At 35.5% G+C, this 21,007-nt stretch overlaps 1 protein-coding gene across 1 annotated transcript; it reads right to left on the bottom strand.

Annotated features, from left to right (window-relative positions):
- Positions 1–1,765: 1,765 nt before the first annotated feature.
- On the bottom strand, positions 1,766–20,686 carry LOC113715851 (uncharacterized). Its single transcript, XM_027240151.1, has 4 exons — positions 20,480–20,686; positions 3,365–3,508; positions 2,951–3,158; positions 1,766–2,811 (listed from the first exon to the last, which is right to left on the bottom strand). Exons 1-4 carry the CDS (start codon positions 20,684–20,686, stop codon positions 1,766–1,768), a joined length of 1,605 nt encoding a protein of 534 aa, XP_027095952.1.
- Between the last annotated feature and the right edge of the window lie 321 nt (positions 20,687–21,007).

Here is a 21,007-nt window from a genome sequence, read left to right as displayed (position 1 = left end):
ATTGAATAGAAGGTCAGCTCCAAGGAATCACAACAATGAGTGATTTAGTTTATTCAAATAACAAAAGACCTGAGAGGGGAGAAAAAGATTTGTTATAAATAATGAACACATATGAAAGCAAAAAGAACTTATGCCTCCTATTCTTCAAATGCATTTTATATAACCTGATAAAATGAATGCTAAAATATTAATGAAGGAGATGAGCAGTCTGTAGAAGTAGGCTTTAAAACAAAAACTTCCAACAAAAAAGCGTCTTTGAGTCTTTGAGGTCAGCAATGTAGGTACTTGCCTCTGAGTTTGATCAGAGTTCTCATCTTTATATACATTTTCACTGCAAAAACGATAAACACTTAGTAATCAATTTTCTGAACATACAATTACAAGAATGAGTAATGTTAATATATAATGAATATTCTGAATATATGACTACAAGAATCAGTAATAAGGGCAGATGAAATGTATGAACACTAACCTCTGTTTTTTGAATATTTCCTAGGGACATTTGTAAAAGTATGAGCTAACTCAAAAATGGAGCAGCATTTGTGAAAGATTTAACATTATTTGCATTATAAATGAAGCATAAGCTCTAGTTAATGCTATATCTTAATACAAGAATTTTCTTATCATATATACTGAAACATCAGTTGGCTTAAAAATTGAGGCGGTATCGAAAAATAGGTATTTTAGTACAAGAAAGTTAAGCATGAATTGCTGGTGGATTCTGATTATGAATAAGTGCAATGAATATGAATCTGACAATCTTGTAATCAATAATTATGAAAGGTCATGATTTGCAAGCTGTAAAATATGTTTGTATACTATGTTATTGGTAGCATAGTCAACTGTTAGATCAAAGGGAGAAGGCTGTATAAGAATCTTTACACAATTGCTGCTTTTTGCTCTTGATAAAGCAACATATAGTTGGCCATGTGAAAAAACTGGTTCACGTAAGTATATACCGACAAAATCTAAGGTTTGACCTTGAGCCTTATTAATTGTGATTGCAAAGCATAGGCACACTGGAAATTGAACTCTTTCAAATGACATTGGACAATTAGGATTATTTTCTATTCGAAAAGATATTCTATGTAAAAAGACTTGTTTGCCTTTGAATTCTCCAGCACTTATAACTACATCAATAATATTGTTAGTTAAAGATTTACATGTTAGCCTTGTTCCATTGCATAAACCTTCTGGGGGATCAATGTTTCTGAGAAGAATTATTGGGCAATTTGGTTTTAGAATAAGATTATGGGGGGGGGGGGAAAGCATTGGGCGTTAAGCTATTCAGAAAATCTTCAAATAGGCCTTGTTCTGAAATATCACGACTAATATATTCTTGAGCCTCACCTGGAAAAATGTTAATTAACAAGTTGTTTAACATATCAACAAATTCATTTTTTGTAGTAGGGATTGCTCGATTTATCAATGAAAAATCATCATTGGAAAAAGCAGTTAAATCTGGGTAAACTGTTTTGATAAGTTCAAAAATTGATTCTGTTTCACTTTTGTATGGTATCAATAGTGGGAGAGGGATCTTTACTTTTAACCCTTTTATTACTGGTTCTAGTCCATTTCCTATTCGGAGAAGGTAATCTGTGAATTCTGGATCTGATATTGCTCTCATGTTATCTGTGAGGTATAGTTTATGAAGTTGTGGCCAAATGTATGAAGTTACTAAGCTAGCTTGTACAAAATCTTCCTTTGAACCTTTAGTGACAACAAGGAGAACTTGTCTAAAATCACCGCCAAAAACCATAATTTTTTAGCCAAATAATTCAAAAGAACCCATTAAATCTTTTAGTAGCGTATCCACACCTTCTATACCAGTTTTGTGTGCCATTGGAGCTTTATCCCAAATGATAAGTTTAGCTGCTTGAATTAGTTTAGCAAGTGCACTTTGTTTACTAATTTTACACATGTTAACTGAATTCATATCAATTGGAATCTTGAATCGAGAGTGTGCTGTTCTACCTCCTGGTAATATTGATGCTGCAACTCCACAAGAAGCGGTAGCTAATGCTATAAAGCCTTTTGACCGTACTTCAGCTAATAATGCTCGATAAAGAAATGTTTTTCCTGTGCCACCTGGTCCATCTATAAAGAAACATCCTTTTCCTTTAATGTATAATGCCTGCATTATGGTATCAAAAGCTACTTTTTGACCAAGATTAAGTTTAGTAATTGATACCAAGTCATCCTCTGAAACTTTAATCTCTGTTTCACTAATTGTATCTCTTGTATCTGTGTTTGAGTCATAAAATTTGAGTACTCTTGGCACCAGTCCATAGCTGTTTATATTACGACTCATAGACTCTAAAAAAGTGCTTATTTGATGCAGAACTTTAAATTGAATATCATTTTTGGTTATGTTTGGGAGTCTATTGTAATCTTCAGACAATGATTCTTCAAATTTCAGCCATAGGGATCTTGGGTTTGAGGGGGTAAAATATACCAACAATGTTGCAAACAACCTTCTTAGACTATATGGCATATGATAAACAGCAGCTTCTTGTAGACATTCATCTTGTGAGTTATTTGATTCTAAATATCCTCTAAGCACAGCTGCTTCGCGAAATGTAGTAACATGTACTCCGTTTACAGTTTTTAAATCATCATAAGAAGTTGGAGCTCTAACATGCAGTAAAAGGAGTTTTAGGAAGTACCGTTCACCTTCAAGGGGATTTGCTGCAACAAGTTTGACTATAGAATCTTTTTGTTTTCTAGGTTGCCAAGATTTGGAACTTGGATACCACACAAAATGCTCAGGAAACTCTTTGTAGGTACATTTGAGACTTTTTGCAAAATCATCTGTAGCATTCATTCGGAAAAATTGGGTGAGCATAGTTTTTTTTTGCAAAATTGTTACTTAATATATTGTCAAGACTGTCATTTGGTCGAAATAGCATAGATTGAAAGTTTTCTAGGTGGAGTTGAAGTTGTATTACACCAGGCTGCATTTCATAAAGATGAAATCTGTATATTCTCCACATTGCTTCAGCTGCACATACCCACCGTGCTGACTGATATTCTTTGATTTCATCAACAATATTTGCTCCATCATCTGAATTCACTTGAAAATGTATCCTTGTATGGCCTTTGTATATATACTTATACACAAACTTCACAGCCATAATTGTGGAGCAAATTTCTACGTTCTATGACAATTGAATTTAGCCAACAGATAAGCATTGTATGGCACTACCCATCTGTTGTCTAAGTAGTGTCCTCGAACCAAAATTTTTTTCCCGTCATTTCTTCTTTTGTATGTTGGATATAAATTTTGAGAATGTGTAGTTTTTTCTGCCCATGCTTTTGGATAATTATTCTTGCAAGACTTCTTTGATGCACCCTGTATACATACATTATCAGGTTTTTTCTCACCACATGGCCCATGCATCATATGTTTCTTGACCATTCTAAAAATATGCTTATTTTGTGCTTCATCAGGTATTTCTGCAGAAACTATGCGATCATAATCTTCTGCTGTATATAAATTGAAAGCATGCTTGAGGATAATCAAAAAGTGAGCATGAAGTAAACCACGTTTTTGAAATTCTATAACATAAGTTTATGCTGCTACTTCTCCAAAAATTTGCTTTTTGAATAATTCTTGTTTCATAATTTCTAACTTTGCACGAAACACACGGGCAATAAGATCAAGCCTATTCTGTGCTTCATCTGATTGTAACATATTTTCTTTAATCTCGAGCCATGATTGGTTGCAAGTCATAGTTATAAAAAGATCTGGCTTCCCAAATTTCGGAACTAAACTCATAGCATCAAGTTACCTTTTTTTCATATCTCTAGGACCTCCAATGAATGATGTAGGCAATATTACTCACTGTCCAATCTGAAATCCATTTTGTTGTCCCTGTATTACGTTGTCCTAATTCCTTGTAGCTACTCTCGACGTATTTGTTGTTGTCGACTTCGATTAAAATTTAGTCTTTGTGTCTTTATTTTAACATACATGTCAACTGAATATTGTTCCAAAGCTCTTCCAACGTTTAAAATATTTGGCCCAATTTTTTTTCTCATCTGAAATTTAAATGCATAATACTCTTTCATCGATATATATTCCTTGGAGTTTTCATATGTCTTGTAAGCTGTAAGATTTAGTGTAAGACTCGAAGACAACCAATGAGACAATTAACAAGAAAGCAAGACTGTTTGGGAGTAGAAGAGATAATCAATTTAAAGAACACAAACGTAACAATAAGAAAATAAAAAGGAAAGAATTGCAAACCAATTAACTACCCAACTCCTTTTGAGCTTGTAGATAAATTCAAATAAGTTTCTTCAAATTGATGAATCACAATCACTCTTGTGTACAAAGGAAGGTTCACCTCCTCCTTACCCCAAACTCCACTCGGTCAAGTTAGGACGTTTTACTATCCCTCAGGACAACCCTCACAGAGTTACACTCATGAAATATTCACTCACAAATGAAAAGCTTACAATGAACCTCACACCACTATAACTACAAATCTTTTTTGAAAAGTATTTTCTCACTAAAATCACTCTAGATCTTTTGTATCTTCAGTGTGTCAAAATTATTTGAAGTATCTGACCAACCATTATTTATATAGGACTAAGAAAGTGCCATATTAATGTTTCCAACGGATAGAAAGTAGCTGAAGAGTCAACTAGCTGTTGGAGTATCGGACGTCTGGTACTCCTGTTTTTTGCGTCTGACAGCAGGCAGTGAGTTTGATAAATTTTCTTCAATTCTATCGGACGTCCGATGCAAGCTCTTTATGCGTCCGACAGCAAACAAAAAGATTTGCAAAATCATCTTGTTTCTATCGGACGTCCGGTGAAGACATATTCAACGTCTGATGGTTTCGTCGATTTTAAAGAATCCTATCGCACGTCAGATGCTTGCGTCGGATCGAGATCAGTGATCCAAGAGGAATGTCTTATTTCCTTCGGAAGTCTGGTGATAGAGTTCTTCATGCGTCCGAAGTTGCGCAATGATTATCGGATGTCCAATCCAAGCGTTCGACAGCTTTCAACAACCTTTGTCCCTTTCAATTGCACTTGATCTTTGAACCTGATTTGATTCATAGTTGAAAATATTTCTTGAAGAGATATTAGAATTATCCATTGTTTTGTAAACATCAAAAGCTAGGGACCAATGTCAATATTCTCTCCCTTTTTGATGATGACAAAACAATGGATGGAAGAAGGAAAAAGATTGAGCATATGAGCATAAGCTCCCTCTCACTCATTGCATCCAAATTTATAATCTCAGAATAACTCCCCCTTTCACATAGCATCCATTTCTCTCCCTTTTTGTCATCATAAAACTTCAATAAAATTCAAAAATATCAAGAAAAACTCAGATCAAAATATCAGAAACATCAAAAGAAAATTATAAAAAGGCATTATGAACAAAAAACTCATCAATCTTATCAATATCTCCTACTTGTTAGAGTTAGCATCATATCAAACTATCCACATGCATTTCAAACCTCTTCTCATATTCTTTCTCATATAACAATCACATTTCATTTGACTTTTTTGATAACAAAAATTACACATAACCAAAGATTTATAAACAGATTTAATAAATTTTACTTGTTTTCTGTTATAAATAGCAAATTCATTTGCAACAGAATTTATTTTCTTCTGATGAGCGCCAAAGTGAGGTTTTGATTTATTACTTTGAAAACAGTCTTATTTTTTATGTTAGAACAACTCATTTAAATTATCCATTTTTCTTTTCAAATCACCTTATTTTTTTTGAACATTTCACAAAGTCTTATTTTTTTATCAAACTCAAAGTATAAAACAGTCTCACTCTTTTTTAAAAAATCACTTTCAGTTTTCAGTTTTTTATTTTCTTGAAAAAGACGTGCATTGTCCTGAAGAAGAAAACTTATTTTATGTTTTAATTCCTTGTTTGTAGCATAAGATTCTTTCAAATTATCATGCAATTTTATAATGAAAGATTCAAGATCATCATCAGTTTCATCATCAGTTTCATCATCACTATCAGATTGAGAGTTACAAGTTGTTACTTCATCATCTCCAATGGCCATAAAAGCCAAATGAGCAGATTCTTCTTCCTCATCAATTTCACCATCGGAGTTGCACTCATTCCATGTGAACCGAAAATTGTTGAATTTTGATTTTCTTCCTTCTTTCTTCTTCATCACTGAACACTCACTTGCATAGTGTCCAGGTTGGCCGCATTCAAAGCACTTATCAGTTTGTTTTTTGTTTAACTCTAGCTTCCCTTTGTTTCTCAAGTTGTTGGACTGATTCGGGAAGGAGTTGCTAGGCCCACCTTTTCTGAATCTCCTCTTGTTGAGTATTCTTTTGAAGTCTCGTGTGATGAGTGCAACATCACTATTACCACCTTCCATGTCATCTTCACTCACGGAGGCTATATCATCTTCCTCTTGTAAAGCCTTCAGATTCTCACATTTGTGTTTTCTTCTTCCTGCACCTTGGACTTGAGTTTTAACTCATAAGAAGTCAGTGAATTAATGAGAGATTCAATAGGCAAGGTATTTAGATCTTTGGTTTCCTCAATGACAGTCACTTTACTCTCCCAATCCTTCGATAAAACATTCAGAATTTTTCTGTTTTTCTCACCTAGAGAGTATTCCTTTTCCAGTACCTCCAAATACTTAATGAGGTCATTGAATCTACAACACATCTTATCAATATTTTCATGAGGTTCCATTTTAAAGGATTCATACTTTGTAATTAGAATGGATTTCTTTTGTTCTCTAACATTCTCACTACATTCATGAATTTCTCTCAATTTATCCCAAATTTTCTTGGCTGACTTGCAGCCTTCGACTCTAATAGTTTCATTTGAGTCTAAAGCACAATGTAACACATTCATGGCTTTTGCATTTAAGGTGAGATGGGCTCTATCCATAACAGTCAGTTCACTTCTTATTTTTGATTTAGATCTACGAGTATTTTCATCTATAAGAGAGGCCTTATATGGACCTTCATTAACAATAAACCATAATTCAATATCAATCGATTACAAGAAAATAATCATTCTTTCTTTCCAACTCACATAATTTGACCCATTAAACATAGGTGGTCTAATCACAGATTGTCATTCAAAAAATATAGCATTATTGGTTGTCATCTTTACTCCTAAGCCGCTTGAGCTTAATCTCTAGGAGACCAAACTCTGATACCAATTGTAAGGCCCGAAGACAACTAATGAGACAATTAACAAGAAAGCAAGACTGCTTGGGAGTAGAAGAGACAATCAATTTAAAGAACACAAACGTAACAATAAGAAAATAAAAAGGAAAGAATTGCAAACCAATTAACTACTCAACTCCTCTTGAGCTTGTAGATAAATTCAAATAAGTTTCTTCAAATTGATGAATCACAATCACTCTTGTGTACAAAGGAAGGTTCACCTCTTCCTTACCCCGAACTCCACTCGGTCAAGTTAGGACGTTTTACTATCCCTCAGGACAACCCTCACAAAGCTACACTCATGAAGTATTCACTCACAAATGAAAAACTTACAATGAACCTCACACCACTAAGACTACAAATCTTCCTTGAAGAGTATTTTCTCACTAAAATCACTCTAGATCTTTTGTATCTTTAGTGTCTCAAAATTATTTGAAATATCTGACCAACCGCTAATTATATAGGACTAAGAAAGTGCCACATTAATGCTTTCAACGGATAGAAAGTAGCTGAAGAGTCAACTAGCCGTTGGAGTATTGGACGTCCGGTACTCCTATTTTTGGCGTCCGACAGCAGGTAGTGAGTTTGAGAAATTTTCTTCAATTCTATCGGACGTCCGGTGCAAGCTCTTTATGCGTCCGACAGCAAACAAAGAGATTTGCGAAATCATCTTGTTTCTATCGGACGTCCGGTGAAGACATATTCAGCGTCCGATGGTTTCGTCGATTTTAAAATTATTCAGCGTCTCGATGCTTGCGTCCGATCGAGATCAGTGATCCAGGGGGAATGTCTTATTTCCTTCGGACGTCCGGTGGTAGAGTTCTTCATGCGTCCGAAGTTGCGCAATGATTATCGGACGTCCGATCCAAGCGTCCGACAGCTTTCAACAGCCTTTATCCCTTTCAATTGCACTTGATCTTTGAACCTGATTTGCATCATAGTTGAAAATATTTCTTGAAGAGATATTAGAATTATCCATTGTTTTGTAAACATCAAAAGGTAGGGACCAAGGTCAACATTTAGAATATTTGTCAAAGGAGAGATGACTGCAATTGAATACAATTATATATAATGAATGGTATAAATGTCTTATGTGAGGATTCGAAAAATTTCTTATTTTTATCGAGTATTATTGGTTTATTTAAATATTTATTCACCTGTTTTCTCCAAATAATTTATTTCACCCATTCTAAGTCCATTCATATGGAACAATGGTTTCCTTTTGTTTTTAAAATGTCCCGTTAACAAATTTAATTTTTGAAGGTTTGTTTAAGTGAGAAATAATGAGTACATGTGTTTCAAGGTGACATTCTATTCGAGAGTGCATTTATCTTTGGGAGTTAAGAATGATCAATAGTAGATTAAGAAAGGTTAATTGAGGAATTAAAGGCGAATGAGTTTTAAGTAAGTGTATACCGCTTGCGCGTCAATAATTTTCCGAAAGACGCGTTGATACAAATTTATTGGAGATTTGAGAAAGTAATACAAGATTCATGTGAAGACTCACAAAATTCATCTATTTTAAACTCCTAATTCAAGCTCATTTAATTATTTATTTGGCATATTGTCCTGAATATTATTTTCTAACCTCTTTAGACCTAATTACATGTGTCTATAGTTTCATTATATTTTTAAAATGACTTGTTCCAAAATTTAATTTTCGGAAGCTCGTTAAGTGAAAATAGTGAATATGCAATTGGAGTCAATAATCGATTCGAGAATACAATAAACTTGAAAAATTAGAGGCTTGCACAATGGTTTTAAAATAGGTGTTTTTATGCTTAAGTATTCAAGTGATAGTTATTAGTACCATCGTTATAAGAATTTCTTGGAGATTTCACTTTATCGTGCTTAAATTGAAAATACGCGTTTTACACGCGTGATTTAATTAAGGGACTTTAAACCCTTATTTTGGGACAATTAAGAGTGAATAATAAAAATATAAATGAAAGTGCATTAGAGGTTTAGTGCACTAGTGCAACAAACTCGAGAGGAATCAAGCACAAAACGCGCGTGTGCGCGCGGGGAGAGAGTTGACTTTTGATGCCACTTTAACCACACACTTAAGCTTCCTCAAGAAGCTTTTTCATCAGCATGCAACTCTCTCTCTCTTGCTCAAGACAGCCGAACCAAGGAGGAAGAAAAACAGCTCCAAATTCTTCTCCATTTCACCACTAAATCTTCACCAAATCACACCAAAATTCAACCACACTTTGCTAAGCACTTGGAGAACATCTTAAGCTACAAAAGAGCTTGCTTTCCACGGTTTTTCTTGGGATAAAAAGGACCGAAAATTTTTGTCTTGATCATCTAATAAGGTAATGGACGATCAACCCATCAAATCTTGCATTATGGAAGTTATATTGCACGTATAAGCATATATATTCATGTGGGTAGCTTGATTCATGTTGGGAAATTGTTGTGTGGGCTCTATGAACTCCCACTTGGATTGGATGGACTGATTTGGTGAATGATGATGAAATTAATGTTGGTTTAGTGCTTATATTAGTGGAATAATGTTGGGTTGTGGATAGAAACTCAAGGATGGTGCAATGAGCAAAAGTGACCATTTTACCCCTGCCATGTTCGTGCACTTTGGTGTGAAATTTTGAAGTTCTAATGACTTGTTTGTGATGTATACATGTTATATGAATGGTGTAGAAAGTTTCATTGAAAAATAACATGATTTGGTTGGTCAAATGTGTTGATTTCCAAAGTTTGCCAGAACTTGAAAATTTTTCCGGATTGCCCTGGCAGTCATCTTGTTTCTGTTATAACGTTTTACTCCGACATCGAAATCGAGTGTCGTTTGTGGAACTGGAAATTAGAAATTCCCAGATTTTTATTGGTATAAAATTCACATCTTGGTTCCACTTGTGTGAGCCAAACCATTTGTTTGAAGTTTGCTATCCTGTTTCGTTGGTTCACTACAGGACAGAACATGAACTACAACTTGATGCTCAAATGTGAGCTAGTTGTGGACGGATTTTGAAAGTGGTTTCTTCTGAGAAATTGTAGTTTTATGAACTTGTTTTCTAATGCCACTAACCACGTCCAATTCTGAGTTGAATTGAGTGATTTGTGGCCGTATTTCAAAACTGACTTCTTGAAGGAAAACTCTTCTTTTGGGTAGAATTGTTACTAAACTCGATTGAGACTTGTTAATTCGAGATTCTTGGTGTTAATCATCCAAAATTGTGTTTTGGGATACCTATTAGACATTGTTTATGCAAATGGACCGTGTTTGAGGAACTTTGTAAGTCAAACGTTTTGTAAACGAAAAACGAGACTCACAAGGCAGATTTGCCTTGGAATTTTTGGAATTTGGGTGATTTGGTTAACCAACTTTTCATGCTTTTTTATCCATGAAATTTGGTAGAAAAATATTCCTTATATGGTAGTATTATACTGCTAATTTTGGCACTATTCCGAGGCCATTTCAATGCTCAACTGAATTTCCAAAGTTCATGACTTGATTTTGGAAAACCCTTGTTTAACAAGGAAATTTGGGTAACTTTGACCTACCATATCTTGGTGCTCAAAACTTCAATTCTCATTCCGCTTATTCCATTTTAAATTTTGATTGTAACTCTAGTTGAGATTCAAATTTGATAAGCTAGTTCCAGTTCTATGAATTTTACCGAAATTTTCAAATTGGCGAAAAACCAACCCCGAAACTGCCTTGATAGTCTAGAACAAAAACTTTGAACCGAATTTTGAATATCTTCCATTTGGAATCATGGAAAATAGTTTTCTAAGAACTTTTAGTATTTTGAAAGATGTTTCCAACGGTACCAAGTTTTCCAATTTTGGATTTGTAGAGAGTGAGATACGATTTTTCAAAGTGAGTGCACAAAATCTGAAAATTCATAACTTAAAGGAAATAGAGTTTTTCCAAACTCTCTCTTTTCCTGTGATATAATTTGATCGTTTTACACTCGATTTCAAAGATGAAAATCAGATTTCGCCTGTGTTTTAAAACCCCACTTTTGAGTCTCGATTTACTAATAATTAAGGTTTATTTTCATGAAATTTTCTGAAATTGCACAAGTGTGCAATCTTTCTTAATAATTGGGGTTTATAAGTGATTGTTCATTACTAATTGTTTAGGCTCGCACGAGAACCCTCAAGAGGATCCCACGGTGAACGCTTGAATTTCAAGTATCATTTTCTTCCTCATTACTTATATTGGTGAGTGTCAAGTGTATGGATACTTAATACATGCTTAATTGTTATAATTGTTTGGAGATTTTGAAAATGAAGGCGAGTGTGTACTTTACCGCACTCGTTCTTATTTGAAATGAATGACTCATGACTCAAATGAAACGAATGAATTATGAATGACTTAATTGACTGAAATGAGATGATTGAATGTTTGAATGAAATGAAATGGTATGCTATGGCTGCATACGTCGTTGGAGTGAATCTCCTCGACTCTCAAATGGTAACTGGGGGACGCCCAAATTCATAGGCAAACCTTGGACTCGAGCCGGCATGGGTTTGGTCGGGAACCTTGGCCAGCCATGAGAATTACATGATAAACTTGATCTATTGGAGAGATCTTGCTTGGTATACTCGTTGAAGTATCGCCTTATAAATGACGTTCGGGCCTGGTGGGGGTATGTATGGTGGACGGATGGAAGTAAGTGGTGATTTACGGATTGAAATTTCCAATCTGGTTGATGGAGTGTCATCGCGGGAAGGTATACGAATGACCTTGGCAAAGCAAGTGGAACTTACCTCTTGAGAGCTACCATATCTTTGAATTGTTTCTGTTTACATCTTATTGGAATTATCAATTACTTGTACTTTATCAATTGACCTGTTATTTGGGCTTGTTACTTGGACTATGTGCTTGCATGTGTGTTCTTGGCCTCACGAGCATTTTGCTCACCCTGTAGATTTGTTTTTCTTAACAGGATTTGAGTTTGGAATGAGGTTCGGAGGAAATTCTCTTTTTTGTACTCTTGTACTAAGGTTTCAATTCTTTTGTCTAGACTTTTGGCTATTGTATATTTTGGGCTGTGTTATAGAATTCTGATGTAAGGATTGGGTGATTGTTATATATATCGTTAAGGTTGAACGCTTCGGCACTAATTGTATTTATATTATCTGGTTGTTGACTTCTAGCACCGCTATAAGTTTGAACAGAAATTGCTTGAGTCCTGGCGAGAGTTGGGCAAGCGTTCCGCGGATAGCCTTTGGTTCACCTTAGGGAGAAATGGGGGCGTCACAGTTGGTATCAGAGCTTAGGCTTTAGATCTCTGTAGTGTATCCTAGGCTTAAAAGTTTAGGATGCCGGACTGTGGAACAGGTTGGGAAGTTAAGTGACAACTTGTGAAAATGAAAACTAGAACCTAGATTTGAATTAGTGAATGACAAGTAGTCTTGATCTTATGTGATACATGTGGGATGATATGAAATGATCAGATCTAGTTTATTGAATATATCTGGACCTACATGAGCTTTTACTTTTAAGGGTAAGTTATGGGAGGTAAGAGTGATATTAAATTGTCTCGGGACACCTTCCGGTGGTCCATTATCGAGAAAAACCTAAGGGAGCATTGGAGAGATAATCCAATTCACAGAACTAGGACTTCATGCGATTTTCAAAAGACTTGTTCGCACCCAAGTAATGGGGTGTTATTAGTGGTCTATCATTAAAAGTGAATATCCGAGAAAATTAGGGTGATTCGAGAATTGAGGGTAATTGCGGATGCCTAGACTACTAGAATTCCTGAAGTGGAGATTGAAATACTTAAGGAGCAAGGAAGACAAAGGTTCCTTGTGAGAAGTTTTAAAAAGCTAAGAATCGACTTGTTGGGGTAGTGTCCGAAATCAAAGATAGGATGGGTAAGTCGATGGCGTGGTGTGTTACCCTGGTTGAACAAGTGGAGAATGACAAGATATTCGATAAGGGACATGACATCTAAAACTCCTAGTGCTGGAAATGAAAATGATCCTACGGAGGTAATTAAGACTTTTGGCTCCGCCAATCACTAAGCTAGTGATTTAAACTATTTTAAAAGTTTTTACCAAAGATAAACGGGGTGGCGCTCGCTTAGAGGTCATTACATTTTGCATCTTGTTTTACTATGTTTCCTATCTTTTGAGGCAATTAAACGTTATTCATAACATGCTTGACTTTACTGCTTCATGATTTCAAATCCATGATTGGGTTGTACCCATTTGTGATTATCTTCCTTTTTTATTCTTGTATTTGTTTGGCGTGATAAATGTATCACTTTTCAAACTCCGTTTATGTGCACTCACTTTATGTCATGCCTTTAAACATGTTAAAATTATGGGTGGCCAAAAGAGTGAAAAATAATCGAGGGCGAGGGGTTAAGCAACCCCAAGTTCAAGGGGACGATTATAGAGCGACTGCTAGACTGAACCAAAACCCTAGAAATGAAGGAAAATAATCGCGTATTTATTGCTAATAACCAGACGATTGATGCCCTAGCACGATTAGTGGAACACTAAAGCTCTAAACCAATCAACCAATCTAAGAACCAAGAAAGGTGTGAGGAATTGAACAATTCTTGAACTTCATCCATCTAAGCTCATGGAAAACCTAATTTCGAAATAGTAAGATTGATTTGAGAGGATATAATAAGGCACTAGTGAGAACAAGAGGTTACGATTTCTTCTCGAATGACCTTGTAGATAAGTATTAAAGAGTGAACTGAGACATGGAATCTTTATATTAAGGAATAAAGTTCCCTTACCTTGTTGAGATTGTAATTACTGATAGTAATCTCATGGAGACTTAAGAGCTCACCCGTGTTAAGCAGAGAATGGTTAAGCTTTGTATTTCGAGATAACCTATAAGCAAAAGAATGAAGGAGTATTATGGCTCGGGTTTCCATGATGAATAGCTACTTATTTGATCATTTGATTTACCTGACAGGCTAGCATTTGACTTGAACCAACTGGTAAGATGACAAATTTGAAAGAAATGCATAAGGAAGTGGACCTCCTTCAAAAGGAGGTAGAGTTTCAAAAGAAGTTGGCTGACTAATGGGAAGGGCGGTGGAAACAAGAATATACGGAGAAAATTGAGTTGATATATAAGAACGTAGAACTGGAAATAAAATACAAAGAAACTTCTCAAGCTGGTCAGGCCATGACTTCTCGTGCGACTTGTGAATACTGTGGTAAGCTCAACCACACGGAGAATGAATGTTGGAAGAAATCGAGAAAGTGCTTATATTGTGGTAGCACCGAACATCAGATTTCAAGTTGCCCCAGTGCCCCTAACAAAAGGAAGAAATACTCAGCAGTCAATTAGGTTCGCCCAAAGCAATCGAATGCCAGATGGAAGTAATTAGTACTAATGGTTATGCAGGGGGTTCTAGTAGTGGAAGTTTTACGAGTAAAGATGTTTTGACTACACTCGAGGAATAGGGGTTGTAGTTTACCCTAGACTAGACTAGCACTTTTGGAAATTTAATCTTGTGAAAATGGGAAAAGTCTTTTGTTATTTTGTATCTTGGTAATTTGGCACGTTTTGTTACGATCTTGTTGTTTCCCTTTTTCTTTTGAAATGATTTGATAAATCTATTCCAACTTGATGTACCTATTATGATCCTTATGACATATGAAAATTTACTCCGTTTTTGATTGGTTTTACGACTTACATGTATGTTCAAATCTTGTCCCACATTTTAGATTCATAATAAGACACGAACGGTGTTAGACGCAGTCGAGATTGTGCTTGAGAATATAGACCACCCTGAGGTCTTAGAGGCAATCAGAGATCGTGACCAAATCGAGAGCTTGGTGTTGAAGTGGGGATCCAATGTTTGATTGCCAATTTGATATATTAATACTGTGAGATTTGGGTTAGTGAAAGGAAATCTTTGGTAGATTTGATGAGCATAATGATTTAGGGATCGGATATCACATTTGGAATGGAAACTTGAGGCTATATATATATATCTATATATATATATATATATATATATATATATATATATATATAGATTATCAAGACTTGAACGATGTGACCATTAAGAACAAATACTCCATTGTCTCACATAGTCGGGGATTTTGATCAATGGCAAGGAGCCGTGATATTATTCAAATTGAATTTAAAGCAAAGCTATTACCAGTTGAGGATCCTAGAAACTGATGTGTTTAAAATCACTTCCAATTCAAGATAGGGACACTTTGAACTTTCCATTACGCCGTTGGGTTGACCAATGCACTAGCAGCAATTATGACCTGGATGCATCGGAGTTTTAAATCGTAATTAGATTAATCTGTGGTGGCATTTATTGATGATATATCGGTATACTCTAAGGTTTGAGGAGATCATGAAAGATACTTGATGATGTTTTACAAACCCCAAGAATGCACCAACTTTTGTTAAGTTCGATAAATGTGAGTTCGATTGGAGGGAAATAGCCTTTCTAGGTTATACAATATCTAAGTTAGAAAATCCTACAGAAATTTGGAGTTCTTGGTGGTAGTCGAACCTTTCCTTTGGTTTGATCAAGGAATTTTCTAAGAGTGCAAAACTTGGCAAGTTATTTGGGATTTTAAATGTGAGGAAGAATTTTAAAAGTGAAAGATGTTTGACCGATGCACTTGTGTTAGTCCTATCGAGCGGAGGAGGTAGTTTTATGATTTATCCAGATGCTTTAAAGGATAGATTAGAATGTATACTAACGATACATGGTGAGGTGATTGTGTATGTCTTTAGAAAATTAATAAATCATGAGAGAAAGTAGCCAACTCATGATTTGGAGTTAGTGGCGGTAATAGTAGCATTAAGAGTGAAGACGTTACTTAGGTGAGATAAACATAAGGCCGATTAAGTTGCCCTATGATCAGGGAATTAAAATATCTAATGAAGAAAATCAAGTTTTGATTACTAATTGAATGAATAGAAATTGTGACGTATAAGTTGGAAAACGTAAGTTAGTGATTGGCTTGATAGGCTTGACCATGAAGAGATTGATTTGTAAGTGAATTTCGAGGGCGAAATTCTTTTTAAGGAGGGGAGGATGTGAGGACCCTAAAAATTTCTTATTTTTATCGAGTATTATTGGTTTATTTAAATATTTATTCACCTGTTTTCTCCAAATAATTCATTTCACCCATTCTAAGTCTATTCATATGGAACAATGTCTTCCTTATGTTTTTAAAACGTTCCGTTAGCAAATTTAATTTTCGAAGGTTCGTTTAAGTGAGGAATAATGAATACATGTGTTTCAAAGTGATATTCTATTCGAGAGTGCATTTATCTTGGGGAGTTAAGAATGATCAATAGTAGATTAAGAAAGGTTAATTGAAGAATTAAAGGTGAATGAGTTCTAAGTAGGTGTATACCACTTGCGCGTCGATAATTTTTCGAAAGACGCACTGATACAAATTTATTGGAGATTTGAGAAAGTAATACAAGACACATGTGAAGACTCACAAAATTCATCTATTTTAAACTCCTAATTCAAGCTCATTTAATTATTTATTTGGCCTATTGTCCGAAATATTATTTTCTAACCTCTTTAGATCTAATTACATGGGTCTATAGCTTCGTTATATTTTTAAAGTGACTTGTTTCAAAATTTAATTTTTGGAAGCTCGTTAAGTGAAAATAGTGAATACGCGATTGAAGTTAATAATTGATTCAAGAATACAATAAGTTTGGAAAATTAGAAGCTTGCACAATGGTTTTAAAATAGGTGTTTTTATGCTTAAGTATTCAAGTGATAGTTATTAGTACCATCATTATAAGAATTTCTTGGAGATTTCACTTTATTGCGCTTAAATTGGAAATACGCGTTTTACACGCGCGATTTAATTAAGGGACTTTAGACCCTTATTTTGGAACAATTAAGAGTGAATAATAATAATATGAATGAAAGTGCATTAGAGGTTTAGTGCACTAGTGCAACAAACTCGAAAGGAATCGAGCACAAAACGTGCGTGTGCGCGCGGGGAGAGAGTTGACTTTTGAGGTCACTTTAACCACACACTTAAGATTCCTCAAGAAACTTTTTCATCAGCACACAACTCTCTCTCTCTTGCTCAAGACAGCCGAACCAAGGAGGAAGAAAAACAGCTCCAAATTCTTCTCCATTTCACCACTAAATCTTCACCAAATCACACCAAAATTCAACCACACTTTGCTAAGCACTTGGAGAACATCTTAAGCTACAAAAGAGCTTACTTTCCACGGTTTTTCTTGGGTTAAGGAGGACCAAAAATTTCTGTCTTGATCATCTAAGAAGGTAATGGACTATCAACCCATCAAATCTTGCATTATGGAAGTTATATTGCACGTATAAGCATATATATTCATGTGGGTAGCTTGATTCATGTTGGAAAATTGTTGTGTGGGCTCTATGAACTCCCACTTGGATTGGATGGACTGATTTGGTGAATGATGATGAAATTAATGTTGGTTTAGTGCTTATATTAGTGGAATAATGTTGGGTTGTGGATAGAAACTCAAGGATGGTGCAATGAGCAAAAGTGACCATTTTACCCTTGCCATGTTCGTGCACTTTGGTGCGAAATTTTGAAGTTCTAATGGCTTGTTTGTGATGTATATATGTTATATGAATGGTGTAAAAAGTTTCATTGATAATAACATGATTTGGTTGGTCAAATGTGTTGATTTCCAAAGTTTGGCAGAACTGGAAAATTTCCCGGATTGCCCTAGCAATCATCTTATTTCGGTTATAACTTTTTACTCCGATGTCAAAATTGAGTTCCGTTTGCGGCACTGGAAACTAGACATTCCTAGCTTTCTAATGGTATAAAATGCATATCCTGGTTCCACTTGTATGAGCCAAACCATTCGTTTGAAATTTGCTATCCTGTTTCGTTGGTTCACTACAAGGCAGAACATGAACTACAACTTGATGCTCAAATGTGAGCTAGTTGTGGACGGATTTTGAAAATGGTTTTTTCTGAGAAATTGTAGCTTTATGAACGTGTTTTCCAATGCCACCAACCACGTCCAATTTCGGGTTGAATTGAGTGATAGTGGCCATATTTCAAAACTAACTTCTTGAAGGAAAACTCTCCTTTTGGGCAGAATTGTTACTAAACTCGATTGAGACTTGTTAATTCGAGATTCTTGGTGTTAATCACCCAAAATTGTGTTTTGGGATACCTCTTAGACATTTTCTATGCAAATGGACCATGTTTGAGGAACTTTGTAAGCCAAACGTTTTGTAAACGGAAAACGAGACTCACAAGGCAGATTTGCCTTGGAATTTTTGGAAATTGGGTGATTTGGTTAACCAACTTTCCGTGCTTATTTATCCATGAAATTTGGCAGAGAAATAGTCCTTATATGGTAGTATTATACGGCTAATTTTGGTGCTATTCCGAGGCTGTTTCATTACTCAACTGAATTTCCAAAATTCATGACTTGATTTTGGAAAACCCTTGTTTAACAAGGAAATTTGGGTAACTTTGACCTACCATATCTTGGTGCTCAAAACTTCAATTCTCATTCCACTTGTTCTATTTTAAATTTTGATTGAAACTCTAGTTGAGTTTCAAATTTGAGAGGCTAGTTCCAATTTTGTGAATTTTCCCGAATTTTTCAAGTTGGCGAAAAACCAACCCCGAAATTGCCTCGATAGTCTAGAACAGAAACTTTGAGCCAAAATTTGAATATCTTCTGTTTGGAATCATAGAAAATTGTCTTCTAAGAACTTTTAGTACTTTGAAAGGTGTTTCCAACGGTACCAAGTTTTCTAATTTTGGACTTACAGAGAGTGAGATATGATTTTTCAAAATAAGTGCACCAAATCTGAAAATTCATAACTTAAAGGAAATGGAGTTTTTCCAAACTTTCTCTTTTCCTGTGATATCACTTGATCGTTTTACACTCAATTTCAAAGATGGAAATCAGATTTCGCTTGTGTTTTAAAACCCCACTTTTGAGTCTCGATTTACGAATAAGTAAGGCTCATTTTCGTGAAATTTTCTGAGATCGCACAAGTGTGCAATCTTTCTTAATAATTAGGGTTTATATGTGATTGTTCATTACTAATTGCTCAGGCTTGCACGAGAACCCTCAAGAGGATCCCACGGTGGACACTTGAACTTCAAGTGCCCTTTTCTTCCTCATTACTTATATTGGTGAGTGTCAAGTGTATGGATACTTGATATATGCTTAATTGTTATAATTGTTTGGAGATTTTAAAAATGAAGGCGAGTGTGTACTTTACCGCACTCGTTCTTATTTGAAATGAATGACTCATGATTGAAATGAAACGAATGAATTATGAATGACTTAATTGAATGAAATGAGATGATTGAATGTTTGAATGAAATGAAATGGTATGCTATGGCTGCATACGTCATTGGAGTGAATCTTCTCAACTCTCAAATGTTAACTGGGGGACACCCAAACTCATAGGTAAACCTTGGACTCGAGCCGGCACGGGTTTGGTCGGGAACTTTGGCGAGTCATGAGAATTACATGATAAGTTTGATCTATTGGAGAGATCTTGCTTGGCATACTCGTTGAAGTATCGCCTTATAAATGACATTCGGGCCCGGTGGGAGTATGTACGGTGGACGGATGGAAGTAAGTGGTGATTTACGGATTGAAAATACCAACCTGATTGACGGAGTGTCATCGCGGAAAGGTATACGAATAACCTTGGCAAAGCAAGTGGAACTTAGCTCCTGTGAGCTACCACATCCTTGAATTGTTTATGTTTACATCTTATTGGAATGATCAATTACTTGTACTTTATCAATTGACCTGTTATTTGGACCTGTTATTTGGGCTTGTTACTTGGACTATGTGCTTGCATGTGTGTTCTTGACCTCACGAGCGTTTTGCTCACCCTGTAGATTTGTTTTCCTTAACAGGATTTGAGTTTGGAATGAGGTTCGGAGGAAATTATCTTTTGTGTACTCTTGTAATAGGGTTTCAACTCTTTTGTCTAGACTTTTAACTATTGTATATTTTGGACTGTATTATGGAATCCCAATGTAAGGATTGGGTGGTTGTTATATATATCGTTAAGGTCGAACGCTTCCGCACTAATTGTATTTATATTATCTGGTTGTTGACTTCTAGCACCGCTATAAGCTTGAATAGAAATTGCTTGAGTCCTGGCAAGAGTTGGGCAGGCGTTCCGCGGATACCCTTTGGTTCGCCTTAGGGAGAAGTGGGAGCATCACATCTTACCTTCTTCTTCAAGATTAATCATTTCTTCTGGCGACTTAAAGCTGGACAATGTAGCTGTACATGAATGTTTCGCAGTCTTTCTTTTGCGTTTTTTTGGATTGCCTCCTCCTGATCTTTCTATACCTGGATGCCATCCAGTTTCTCCAAATGGAAAAAGTAGTGGATACTGAAGAGGGTCATAGCAGCCATAGTAATATTGAATGCTGTGGCTGTGTCCTTCTTTTGTATATATCTGTATGTGTCTAGAATAACCTTAATTAGCGTTGTCTCCTTCAACCCATAAAGCTGCAACTTGAGATACAGCGGGTTTATTAAACACTCGCTGGTCATTGTCGGAGTGAGATTTTAATACTATCTGATATGAGTCCAAGTTTGGGACATTTCTCGAACTCCTAAAGAAGCAAGCATATGGATTTTCTTTCATTACTTCCATTAGCTTGACTACAATATTTTCGGTCAGCCTTTCTGATATGGCTAATCGATTCTGAATTTCATGTTCTATGTCATGTAAAAAAAGCTGAAGATACATTCCTAATCCTCCATGCGGTATTAGTTCATTGATAAAATGGTAGGTTTGGCCTTGTATCTTGAATGTATAGATTCCGTTTGTCCTCTTGCAAAGGGATTTGTTATAGTGAACACCAAAGGAAG

Source organism: Coffea arabica, chromosome 11c (assembly GCF_036785885.1).
Source record: "Coffea arabica cultivar ET-39 chromosome 11c, Coffea Arabica ET-39 HiFi, whole genome shotgun sequence".
In the NCBI taxonomy this organism is placed as follows: domain Eukaryota; kingdom Viridiplantae; phylum Streptophyta; class Magnoliopsida; order Gentianales; family Rubiaceae; genus Coffea; species Coffea arabica.
This window is presented reverse-complemented; position numbering and strand designations above follow the sequence as displayed.

Coding starts and splice junctions, on each gene's coding strand:
- LOC113715851 (XM_027240151.1), bottom strand. CDS start 20,686: ATGACCAGCGAGTGTTTAATAAACCCGCTGTATCTCAAGTTGCAGCTT. Junction 3,509..20,479: donor AGAAACTGGATGGCATCCAG/GTATAGAAAGAT, acceptor ATTATCCTCAAG/CATGCTTTCAATTTATATAC. Junction 2,812..2,950: donor TCTTTATGAAATGCAGCCTG/GTGTAATACAAC, acceptor TGAATGCTACAG/ATGATTTTGCAAAAAGTCTC.